The sequence below is a fragment of the Rhineura floridana genome, chromosome 11 (genome assembly GCF_030035675.1).
Source record: "Rhineura floridana isolate rRhiFlo1 chromosome 11, rRhiFlo1.hap2, whole genome shotgun sequence".
Classification (NCBI taxonomy): domain Eukaryota; kingdom Metazoa; phylum Chordata; class Lepidosauria; order Squamata; family Rhineuridae; genus Rhineura; species Rhineura floridana.
Window position 1 is genome coordinate 20,784,185 of NC_084490.1, and position 12,397 is coordinate 20,796,581.

Below are 12,397 nucleotides of genomic sequence, written 5' to 3' on the forward strand. Positions count from 1 at the left end.
GAATTTGGTTCAGTTCCTGTTTCCTGCAAGGGGTCCTTAATTTATGGTTTCCTCAGTTTGTTTCTTTTTCTTGTGAAGTAGCACTATATTGTAATAAAAATTAAATGAAAGGGGGAAAATAATTCTGTTTCCAGCTAATGGTGGTCACATAAAGGACCCTAGTGTAGAAGTTGACCAATCAAGTAGGGCTAAGGGGAGGGCATTCCACAAGTGCATTGATGCAGATCGAGCCTTCTGTATGGCTGATCCTGCAGCTCAAGATGGACCCCTGGAATGCTAGAGTTCCAACTCCAATCCTAACCTTCTTGATGTTCTAGAGCACTGTCCTTCGACTTTGGGACCCCAGATGTTCTTGGACTACAACTCCCATCATCCCCAGCCAGCTTAGCCACTGGACAAGGGATTATGGGAGTTATAGTCCAAGAACATCTGGGGACCCAAAGTTGAAGAACTGGGTTCTAGAGAACCCACAAATCATGGACCTCCCCATTTATAACCCAATGTGTTCTTTCTTCCCTCCTGACCTGACAGACACAAACACAGAGAGAGCAAGTCAGTGATCTGCACCCATAATTTCACAGCTAGAAACAGCAACGAGCTATCCATACTTCAAGGAGACATACTGGAGGTGAGCTGATGTCCTGGGATATGGGCGGAATAGAAAGGATGATGGTTTGCAGTTTAGGCACTGCTATAGAGAAGGTGATTTAATCAGGGCAGTTGGAAATGCACAACTGCCTGATCACCTTTGCCAAGTCAGGATATCCTCTAGGCCATTAAGCATATTTGTAATTTAGACGTCTTAATCTCACCCCCACGAAACTTGTAGACCATGGATGTGCCTTGACTAACAGAATTATGCAAGGAGGCGTTCTGCTAAAAACTTTGCAGGCTAGTAACATTTATAGAATTATTTGTAACATTGAATTAGGGCCTCTCTTGACAATTCTAAGGAACATGCGTGGAATTTTGTTTCTGCTTAGCTGGGGACGTTTCCTTTTTGTTTCCCGTTAGGTCCTGGATGACGGCAAGAAGTGGTGGAAAGTTCAGAACCACTGTGGTCAAGTTGGCTATGTCCCTTATAATATTCTTACCCCGGTTCCAAGCATAGATGATTCCAGCATCCAAAACCACAACACAACTGTTCAGATGAACAGAACCAGCCCTGAGATGTCCAAGGTGAGGCTGACTGTAGCAAAAAGACCTTGCTTGCTTGCTTTTCATTTTTATAAAACTATATGCCACTTTTCTAATAAAATATCCAATAGGGTTTTAAATGAAAAGTCATTGTATATAAAAGAACTGGAAACAGCAATGAAAACACTGTAATAAGCAGCACCAACAAGGGAAGGTAAGTATAGAAAAAGGCTGGCTCCGTGGAGTGATTGTGGTTGAGATTTATAAAATGGTGAATGTTGCAGAGAGTGTGCAAAGACAAACGTTTTTTATTATAACACTAGAATTCAAGAGCACCAAAAGAAATTGAATGAACGATGTACAACTTCACGCAGCATACAGTTCATGGATGGATTAGACAGTTTGACAGAGAACAGAGTTAACAAGCACTATTAGCCACAATAGCTATATAGAACCTTCATGTTCACAAGCAGTGTCATTCCCTCTATTTCCAATGTTCAGCTGTGAGTGTCGTGACTCTTGTAGCCAAAATGGCACCGTCTCAGGTTTGCAGAAGTCCAAAAACTTAAGAAAGGGGACCCTCCCAAATCAGGCCAACGAAGACTGAACATGCTCAGTGTGTACAGAATGCTGTTGGGGAGGGAAGGGGGAATGGAGTATTGTGGCGGAGGGCATGGCAAGCTAGCAGCAACAGTGAACAGGACCACTCTGCACTGTTGCAGGTCCCATTTGTACCTCTGAATATCATATGCAGACACAACCAACAGTGGGTAGATGCTGCCTTCCTTCCCTGCTTGTGAGCTTCCCATAAAAATGTCTGGACACTGCTGGAAAGAGGATACTGGACTGAATAGTTCTTTTGGTGTGATCCAACAGGACAGTTCTTATATTCTAATGATCCACGGGTATGGAATCTTGGCCAAGCCGAAATGTTAAGTCTCTAGCTTGGCTGGTTTAGGGGACGGTGTAGAAGCTTTTAAAAATGTGTTTTTAAATCAATCAATAAAAATTCCTTCTCATGGCCCTAGAAAGCTCAGAAAGATAGAAGGTGTTGGAAGAGGGCTACTTTTTAAATTCAGTATCTGTTCCCGCCAATGTAGGCTTCACATTCAAATTACAGGTCCTGGAAATGCAAACAAACAAAAGCAGTTTAAGAACTGCATGTCAAAATGGCCTAAGAAGGTGTGTGGGACCCAAATTGTTTAGGGTTTTTACATGTTAAGAACTCACCTGGTCTGCTGGCACTAACACTGGTGTTATGTATTCTTTGTGACTTGCCCCACCAGGAGATGGGCTCTTGAAGAGGCCAACTTGTTAATATTAGCTTCCTTCTCTCCCCCTCCCCACACAGAAAACTCCACCCCAGCCGCCACCCAAAACCAAAGGTCTGTACTCAAATGGCAGAAACTGGGCCAGTACGGAGGCACTTAACATGAACCTGAGTGAGCGAGGTAAGACCCTCTTCCCCGTGGAACCACTGAGCCATTGAGAGAATAGCCTCTTTTTCTCATTGTTTTCCCTGAGCTTTGGTTCAAATGAACTAGGCAAAATCTTAGCACAGAGCAGGGGACACTTTATCTTGTCCAACTGACTTTTGTGGCAGACCACAAGGGTAATAGGCTGACTTCCGGATGGGGGAGAAATCCAGCTCAGTTCATATTTAAAGACAAACCTACTTAATTTGCACTTTGCGAAACAATACACAAAACCAAAGCAAACCTATCCTTTGAAATTCACACCTCTCTGAATTTTGCAGTGCAGTCTTCCAGCCAAGTAATATGTACAAAAATGCATGTACTTGTGCATCTATTAGTGAAAACAGTATACAAAAATGCATTTTATTATGGGGAAATGTCTGCAAAAATGTGTACAGTATTTATTTATTTATTTATTTATTTATTTATTTATTAAATTTATACCCTGCCTTATGGCCAAAAGGCCCTCAAGGCGGCTTACAAAAACAGAAATATAACAACACATCATAATACATCAATACAGTAATGCAATTCTCAAAATTAAATAACAAATAACATTATTAAAAGAAAAGAAAAAACATTTAAATGTGTCACGATAAGAGAACTGCATTCAGCCAGGTTTTTTTATACTAGATATGCTCTGCTCCGGAGGTAAGACAATCTCAATTTGAAAGGACACAAATTGGCTCTTCTTCAGCTTTTTCAAGACCTGATCTTTGTGATGCCCAAAAGCGCCATCCTCCATTTTGTAACTTAAAGATGAGAGACCTTTATTATTTATTTATTTGTTGTATTTTTATACTGCCCCATAGCCGAAGCTCTCTGGGCGGTTTACAATGGCAGTAGCAGAAATTCGCACTAAAATGAAGACATTTTTTAAAGAAAAAAACACAAACTGATGTGGAAATCTGGAGAACTGAATTTAAAACTGGAAAAATGAGAAATTGAAAGAAAATGCAATTGACAGATTTGCCCACCATCCCTGATTCCGGCCTAGCCAAAGCACAAAGCTACTGAACTTGGGGGAGGTTTGTGAGGTGCTCATTCCTTCACTAGAACTGTGGCTCTCATGGATAAGCATTAAGTGGTTGGCTAATGTCCAACACTTATTGAAAATCTCATCACCTTCAGAATCTCCTGACCACACTTGGAAAGCTTGAGTGCATTATAATTCTAGATTTCTAAACATTTCTTGGGATTTTAAGAGAAATTAGTATGAAAGGGGGGGGGGAAGGATTTGCAACAGAGCCTCTTAATGGTTTAGATCTAAAGAGCACAGTGGGAGGAGAGCCTGGCTGGGAGTCCAGAAGTCTGTGAGTTCAATTCCCCGCTCGTGTTTCCTGGGTGTTGGGCCAGCTAAAGATAACCCCCACAGTGAGTGGCTCAGGGGTTACGTGCCCTGCCACCTGTGCAGCCGTGGGCAAGCTGCATAGTCCCAAGGAGCCCAGTTGCCCCCCAGCTGGCAGCTGCGGACAAGGAAGGGCTGGCTTGTGCAGCTGTGGCAAGCTGAGCATGCCCTAGCCAGCTGGGGAGGACTAGGCTCAGAGGGAGGCAATGGTAAACCCCCTCTGAATACAGTTTACCATGAAAACCCTCTTCATAGGGTAGCCATAAGTCGGGATTGACTTGAAGGCAGTCTTTCCATTTAGGGTCATTGCAGGGGGGTTCTGCTATCAGGTGGAATTCCCTTTTTTAAAACATGCATTTGACACTATCCTCACCACTATGTGACATAGGGAGACTGCTATTTAGTGTAAAGTTGGTTTTATTTGAAATTCTGTATGCCAGATACAGTATGTTTTTATATGAGTTTGCAATATAGAAATGAGATCATGATTAACAAGGAGGAGGAGGAGAGGAAGAGAAAGAAGACATTTCCTGAGGGAGGCCCAAATCCTGACTCTAGAACAAAGCGCTTTCTATTACATTTTTTAAACAACTAAACACTAATTGGTGGTTGTGACTACTAGGACAGGCTCTTAAGGAAGCTGAGCCTCCATAATAACAGTAGCTGTCACCACCTTGGATTCTGCTAGCTTTCAATCCAAAGGCACATCAAAACTTGGGCTTTCTTGCAAGTAGGGAAGCACACACCTTAAGTCCAGTAGTCACTATCAGCAGGACTTAATTCTGAGATTCCCACGTATCTCAGTTCAACAGTCTCTGGCATGGATCCAAGCTGGTCAGATGAGGGAGTCCAGAACAAGCACCAGATCCTTCCAGAAATTCAATTTATTACTTAAGAAAATGAGAGGTTAGTGTTTACATGAAAGAAAAACACATAAACTGTAGATTCTAGCTGATCCTAGGCTAATATAGTCCCTTAGAGGGAAGTATGAGAATTTACAAACAAAATATGGTAGTCCCTTGGCATGGGACACACTTCATAGAAGAGAGGTAGAGGTCCCACTGGTTAATGAAGACGACCAAGAACCTCTGAAACCATCCCATTTCATGCAGTTTTCCAGACTGACAGATAGGGAGGGCTGTCTGATCAAAAGCGGTGAAAGGATGAGGGTGTTGCCCCTTTAACAGAGATGTATGCTTAGTACTTGTCCTTCAAGAGGAGCAGAACAGAGAGGATGGGGAAGAGCCATAGCTCAGTGACAGGGCATCTGCTTGGCATGCAGAAGGTCCCAGGGTCAGTCCCTGGCATCTCCAGGTAGGGCTGGGAAGGCTCCCTGTATGAGACCCTGAAGAGCCGCTGCCAGTCAGTGTAGACGGTGCTGAGTTGGAGGCACCAGCGGTATAAGGCAGGTTCCTATCCTGCTAGATAGAAGTGAAAAAGGATCTCCTTTTGGTTCCTGCCGGACAAGTTGTAAACATTGCTTATTGTGTTAGACAGGAGGTTTTAGGACTTCAAAAGATATAAGCAGTTCTCCTTCCCTCCCAGACAGGCTCTGCATATTGAGGGAAAATGCTCGGCCTACATGAGGATCGGCATAGAGGTGCATGAATGAAGGATTTGGACAGAAATGTGGAGTTGGGGAGGATGAATACTGGCTTTTTATTACAGAGCCAACAGCTGTTTTATAACTGTCCTCATATTAATGTGCTACAGGATTTTCTGCGAGAACCTTTGAACTGCACATACAGCTGTTGGAGGCTGTTGTATTGGAGGGCGGGACATGGGGTTAATTCGTCTGCCTATCCATTCAAATGTTTACAATTGACCCATTGGCGCCATCTGCCATGTCCTTTCCTGCCCCGGCAGAGCGCTTCAACACGGTTAACGAGGAGCTTGCCTTGAGGCTGGCCAATGGGACAACTGGCCAGACCAAGAACCTTCACATCCAGCGTGCTCCAGACACCAGCGTGCCTTTAGGATACAATTCGGACCCTGCTCAAGTCCGGACCTGGCTCGAGGCCAAAGGATTCAGCCCATTGTGAGTTGGCCTCTGTTTTCTTTTGTTGCCAACACACATATCCTCTCAAAACCCAGACCTATTCCTTGATACCTACCAAACCAGCTTGCTGCTTTTCCCTTATTGGCTGGCATTAGCGACTTTGGGTTCATGGTGGACATTAGGCTTGCACATGGCAACTTAACCTACCCAGATAACATTTGACTGTTTTATGAGCAACTTCATTGCTGGCCACTATCTGCAGCAGCTGTAGCTCATAGCTGGTAATGGCTTGCCATTGCCCCATTGTTAGCTGTTGGTTCTGTTTCTATGATCTTGACCAATTCTGGCTCAATCTGAGACATGGAAAAGCAGACTTGTCCTGCTTAAGGTTTCTGATTGGTTGCTGTAGTGACTCCCTAGTCCCTCATTGGCCAATGCCAGTCTTTGGGACCCTTGAGATACCCGACTCTTTGATTGGTTTGCCTATTATAGATTATATTTATTTAATTAATTAATTTGTATCCCACCCTTCCTCCCAGCAGGAGCCCAGGGCAGCAAACAAAGCACCAAAAAACTTTTAAAACATCATAAAAACAGATCTTAAAATACATTAAAACAAAACAGCATTAAAAACATTTTAAAAAACCTTAAAAAGGGTTAAAAACATTATTAAAAAACATATTAAACAATTCTGACACAGATGCAGACTGAACGTCTTCAAAAGGCACTCAAAAGATAGCTGAGATGGCACCTGCCTAATATTCAAAGGGAGGGAATTCCATTTTAGTTGGTGTTTCAGACATTCTTCTGTTCATCTGCATAGATATTCCATCCCACAGTTTAAGATCTGTGCCAGAGTGACTTATGTGTAAATGAGTTTCACATCTGTTTCAGGTGTTAGGTGAATGGCAGAAATCTCCTTTCTTCCCATAACCCATCCATCTACTCACTCTTTCTTCCTCCTCACAGGACTGTTAGTGCCTTGGGAGTTCTAAATGGGGCTCAGCTCTTCTCCCTGAAGAAGGATGAATTCAAAGCTGTCAGCCCAGAGGAAGGAGTTCGAGTCTACAGCCAGGTCACAGTCCAGAGAGCCGTCTTGGAGGTACAAGCCTCTTTTAAGAGATGGAAGGGCAGCGAGGCATGCCCTTAAAAGCCAAGGCTTCTAGGATCTGTGGGCGGGAAGCTGTCTTGTGGCTTACAGGCAAGTCAGGGAAGGCTCCAGGGGCCTAGAGTCTAAGCAATCGACAAGCTAATTTTCCACACCACAGTTCTCTGAGAAGTGAATACTTGGGGGAGTGGGATGTGCTTGAAGGCTGGACAAGATCCATTCTTCGTTTTCATTATTTTCTTTCAGGATTCTGGGAAAGTATCAGAGCTAGATGCTGTGATGAAGAAACAAAAAAGGAAACTGGAGGGTTTGAACGGATAGATGGGAGATCTCCCTGTTCTGGTGTGGGAGTGCCCTCTGTTGAAAAAACGAGGAACTGCAGGATAACAGGCTCAAAAGTCACATCATCATCTCATGCTTGGCCAGCTGCCCTCTGTTCCCACATGAGCCAAAATCTACCTTATACGGGAACATTTGTTTTGAGCTAAAAAGTAGTCCTCCACTTTGTTGTTGTTGTTGTGTGTATGTTTTGCGTTCCTGATCGATTGCTCTCTCCAACTCGTATCCCAGATTTCCCCAAAATCCCTTTTTGAAATAGTTATCAGAAAGTAAATGTTTTGGCTCCTAGACCCTCCTTTCCTACCCATATGGGGAAAGAAATAGAACAACAGTATTCCCCTTTCCCATTATAGCAAAGAATATTCATATTGCATTTATTATATCTCCTCTCATGCAAAATGAAATAATGGTTTGCCTTTTACAGAAGGTAATGGACCTAGGGCTTGCTCACTAGGAAAACTGGATTGGATTACTATCATTAATTCAATTTTCCCAGCCATGCAACAGATCTCCATGGAAAATCCACTCGCCAAATCAAAATTCTTCCATTCTCATCCATTGTTTGTTGTTTCTCCCTCTCTCTCCCCTCTGCCCCATTCTTCAGTTAACTCTAGGCCTGAATATTGTTGTACATGTGATTTGTTTTGCAGTTGCACTGTATCACAAAGTTTGTAACCATAAATGTTAATTAAAGTAGCTATTTTTGTGCATATGTATTTTCCTCGAGGTCACACTGCATCATAGGAGTTGTAGTCAAACTTTTGTCTCCCCATCAGTGCGAGCTGTGCCAGCGCATGACTATTTTCTTCTGTTGCCTGGATTTCTCCATCTATCTTTACTTGAGCAAGGATAGATAGAGAGGGCCCAGTAAAAGAACAGCATGGCACAAAAGTATTAAAGTATCCTAGGAATCTTTTCTCCTTCAGGACAGACATGGGGACCTAGGGAACAAGCCATTTTACAAGATCATGCCTCCACCCTTAAAGGATTCGCTCCCCCAGCCAGAGTGATACCTCCATGCCATTGAGTTAATATAAGCTGTCGTTGGGCAATACCACATCTGGTCACTAGATGGCAGTCTCTATTTGAGGCAAACCAAGATACCATGCACAAATATTTCTGGAAAATTTCATTGCCAGATTTTTGCCAGATTTTAACAGCTTGACCCTTTCATCGGTATTTTTAAAAGAAAAAAAATGAACTGAATCAGCTGCTTTCAAGGAGTCTTGTACAAGAAAATGGAATATTTCAAGTTTTTTTATTTTAAAAACCATTTATGTAAAAGTTTGATTTGGGTTTGCTGTATTTCCATTGTGGATTGCGGGGGGGGGGCTGGAAATTTAACCACATTTTTCCCAACAGTTTTCACACTTGTTAAAAAAAATTGTTGAAGAACACACAAGGATTTTGACTGCTTTAGTACTTGAACTGTTTCCTTTCAAACTCCCTGTGTTTAGTTTTAAGCACTACGTTGCCAGTGTTTCTGCTCAGATTGTTTACTCTTGATGTGTGTCTTTTAAAATTAATATGTTGGAGAAATTTTGGGCAAATCACTCAAAGCTGTTTTTCCAAAAGAGATCTAGTGTAAGGGAATATTTATTTTAAACCATATTTATGTTAATTTAACATTGGTTGCCATTAATGTTTTGTAATGAACAGGCTGATTTTGTTTACACTGATTCCCCCCCCCGCTGTAGCCTAGTTTTGAGAGCTTCCCTAAAACTAGGGTCACCAGTTGGCAACCCCTTGGCTGAATCTCATCCTCTGAGCAGCGCAGTCCCTTACATTGTTGCAAACCCAAGGTAAAAATAAGGATTTAGAGAGGTAAGGAACACTATTATAATAAGACTTGGTAGTTGTAGGAAAAGGGTTAGGCCTGTCACTCCCTCTTCAAAATGGTCTTCAAAACTGGAAAGGAAAAGACAAGGAACTGGGTAGCGTACACTCTGCCACTCACATGCAACTGCCACAGTACTTTATATGGACTTCTATAAGAATCTTAAGATAATCTACTGGTTGCATAGATCTAAGTCTCAGAACCTTTTGCTTTTGCAAACCATATAATGACAATGAAGAGCCAGTTCATGTTTATTAATACTTTAATGTAATACCATTTAAGGAGTTCCAGATTGTTTTGGATTGTTTTGCAAATGTTATGCAGTGTAAACATCTATGTGCTAACATTAATGAATATTTGCAATTTTAAAAATCTGGTTTATTTTTCAAAACTTCCTGAGCTGCCCGGATGCTTGCCCTCTCGGTAGGTGGAGGGCACATAACAGAAGTGCAGCACAGATGCCAGCTGTGGGTTTGGTATTCACTGGGGAAACTGTTAATTACCTAAAAAGTCTGTAAATAAAAATATACAAACCAGATGCAATTTTCTGTGTCAATGTACATTTGAAGTTATACTCCAAAGCAAGTATACAGTGGTTGGCCACTGTGAGAACAGGATGCTGGACTAGATGGGCCACTGAACTGATCCAGCAGGTTCTTATTATGTTAATAAGCACTGCACCTTTCTTTGCAGGTTCACTGACAGATCAAGATTGCTGGGAACTTCCAGACAGCAATAATTAGGGAGCACAGTGGCATCCATCCATATAAAGACACCAGGGCTCTCTGGATGTTTTTGGACTGCAAGTCCAGTTGTTTCTGACTATTGGCCATGCTGGCTGGGGCTAATAGGAGTCAGCACCCAACAACATATGGAGGCCAAAGGTTCTCCATCCATATTCTAGCTCTTCTTTCTCCTCTGCAGAGACAATTATTCATTCATCACCCTGAAAATAATTCAATTTTATATTCAAAATATTTGTATACTGCTTCTCTATTTGAAAAAAAAAACCCCAAGAGTTAACTGAACTGTCTTAAACTGTCTATATGCATTGTGTAGTTATAGCAGCTTTTAAAATGTTAAGAAATTGCCAGCAGGTGACATTTCTGCCATACTTTTATTTTTTTTAAATCGGAAACAATTATCCTGGTGGGGGCCCTGTCAAAGTGTACTCTATGCTTAAATAATCCCTAAAAAGAAGAATCTCAAAATGGGGTGTGGTGGAGAAAATGTGGCCTGCCACTTCATCTCCCACGCCCCAATGTTTGGGCAAAGATCTAGAGCATATGCTTTGCAGGCAAAAGGTGCTACTCTCAGGTAGGGCTGTGACAAGCCCCTTCCTGAAACCTGAGCCACTGCTTTTCAGTATAGACCAGGAATCCTCAGCATGGTGCCCTCCAGAATTTTGGACTACAACTCTTATCATCCCTGAACTTTGGCCATGCTGGCTAGGATTGATGGAGTTGGAGTCCAACAACATCTGGAGGTCATCATGCCAGCTGCCCCGGTATAGGCAATAATTGAACTAGATGGACCGACAGCCCAGTGCAGCATCCTGTGTTTTTAACCTCAAAATGATCTATCAGTAACTTTAATTACCACTAAGAATATCCCTTAATCAGCCTTTTTAAAGGTCCCCACATAACGTTGTGCTTCTGCCTTTGGTCCTAGAACTGTGCTCAGATGATCTCTTGAAATTCTCTACCCTGTTTGTGGGTGGTAAAATTGGGGAGGGGGTGTTTCACTGTAGATTACCATGGACCTGGAAATGCAGCCAACTCCTGATGAAATTAATCCATCAGGAAGAGAAATTGTATGGAGAGAAGGTGTCTTAACAATTCAACAGGGGTGGAGCTCACCTTTAGCAGTGGCAATAGCGCAGCTTCTGGCCTTTTCCCTAAGTCATCCTTCCCCAACCTGGTGCCCTCCAGATCTTTTAGACTACAACTTCTATCGAGCTCAGCCTGCTGGAAGTTGTAGTCCAAAACATCTGGGGGGCACTAAGTTGCGGAAGGCTAACCTAAGTTTTTGTTTGTCTGTTTGTACTTGCTGTGCCACATGGCAGCAGCGCCAACTTTGTTGACTGAGTGGCCACCATTTTTGCATCCTCCACAATGCCCCAGACTTAGCATCATTCTACCACGTGGTGGTGGTGATGGCGGCAACTACCACAAAACAATGAGAAAAAGACCAATCTCATGAACATGTCTCATGAGGTGTTTCAGCTGGGCTGTAATCTGCCATCATCTCTACTAACACTCTCCCCCAACCTCACGGACGTCATCCCTGATCTTCTTTCTCTTTGCCCTCTCCCAAGTTTGATCAAGGACCACCTTCTCTACAGGTCCCGTCTGCTGGGAACTGGCTGTTGAGGGGGGATTATGACAGCTCGCTGGGGTTCTCTTGGGAGGGAAGCCAGTCTAAGCAATTTGTTTGGGGGCGGTGAGGAGAGAGAATCATCTGTGATTTTGCAACATGAGTGTTGTGGTGAGCAGTGTTTATGGAGCAGATTCTTCTAATTCCTCACAGAACAGCCCAGACCCTGTCAGAGCGGGTCTTGGCCTGTTTTGTAGGGTGGCTCCCTGTGTGGTTTAGAGCTACCAACTGCAAGAGGCCAGAGGGGGAGGAATAGGGGGCAAATGTACAATTCTGCCTCACCCTGGCCCATAGGCACAGTTCTATGGTGGTTGGTCCCAAAAGCTTAGGATAGCTTTTTGAGGTGGGCCTGGAGCATTGATGAAAGAGCCATTGAGTGTTTTTGGGATGATACATGAGGGTTGGCATACTTGGGGGGTGTTAGGATAGAACTGGGAGTTACTGAGAGGGTGACTCAGTCACAGCTGAAAGTACCTGTCCTGTTGCCAAATTCTGCACATTGCCACATATATATGTGCACACCCCTGGGGACCTTCCCGTTACTGTATATTTCACAACCACTGGCATTCCTCATTAAGTAAGCAGTCACACAAGGTGCCAGGAATAGGGTAGGGCTGGGAAGGAAAGCCAGGAGCCTCATCGTTTCATTCCCCCTGCCTCATCCATCTCAATAGGCACATGCCTCTCCAGAAACAGCTGCATCTCAGGCTCCAACCTCACTGGAGATGGCAAACCTGGTAGCATACTACCTTCGAATACAGGGAGGGGGCTCGCTTGA

General features: G+C 43.2%; 1 protein-coding gene across 4 annotated transcripts in view; it reads left to right on the top strand.

Annotated features, from left to right (window-relative positions):
• Positions 1–9,751, top strand: part of EPS8L1 (EPS8 signaling adaptor L1) — a 38,778-nt gene extending 29,027 nt beyond the window's left edge. For all 4 annotated transcript variants that reach the window (XM_061589941.1, XM_061589942.1, XM_061589944.1 and 1 more), the window contains 6 exons: positions 532–628; positions 1,015–1,179; positions 2,489–2,588; positions 5,827–5,998; positions 6,929–7,061; positions 7,314–9,751. In XM_061589941.1, the coding sequence (XP_061445925.1) occupies positions 532–628; positions 1,015–1,179; positions 2,489–2,588; positions 5,827–5,998; positions 6,929–7,061; positions 7,314–7,388 (742 nt within the window). In that variant the 3' untranslated portion in view covers positions 7,389–9,751. The remainder of the gene's footprint in view (positions 1–531; positions 629–1,014; positions 1,180–2,488; positions 2,589–5,826; positions 5,999–6,928; positions 7,062–7,313) is intronic.
• The last annotated feature ends 2,646 nt before the right edge of the window (positions 9,752–12,397 follow it).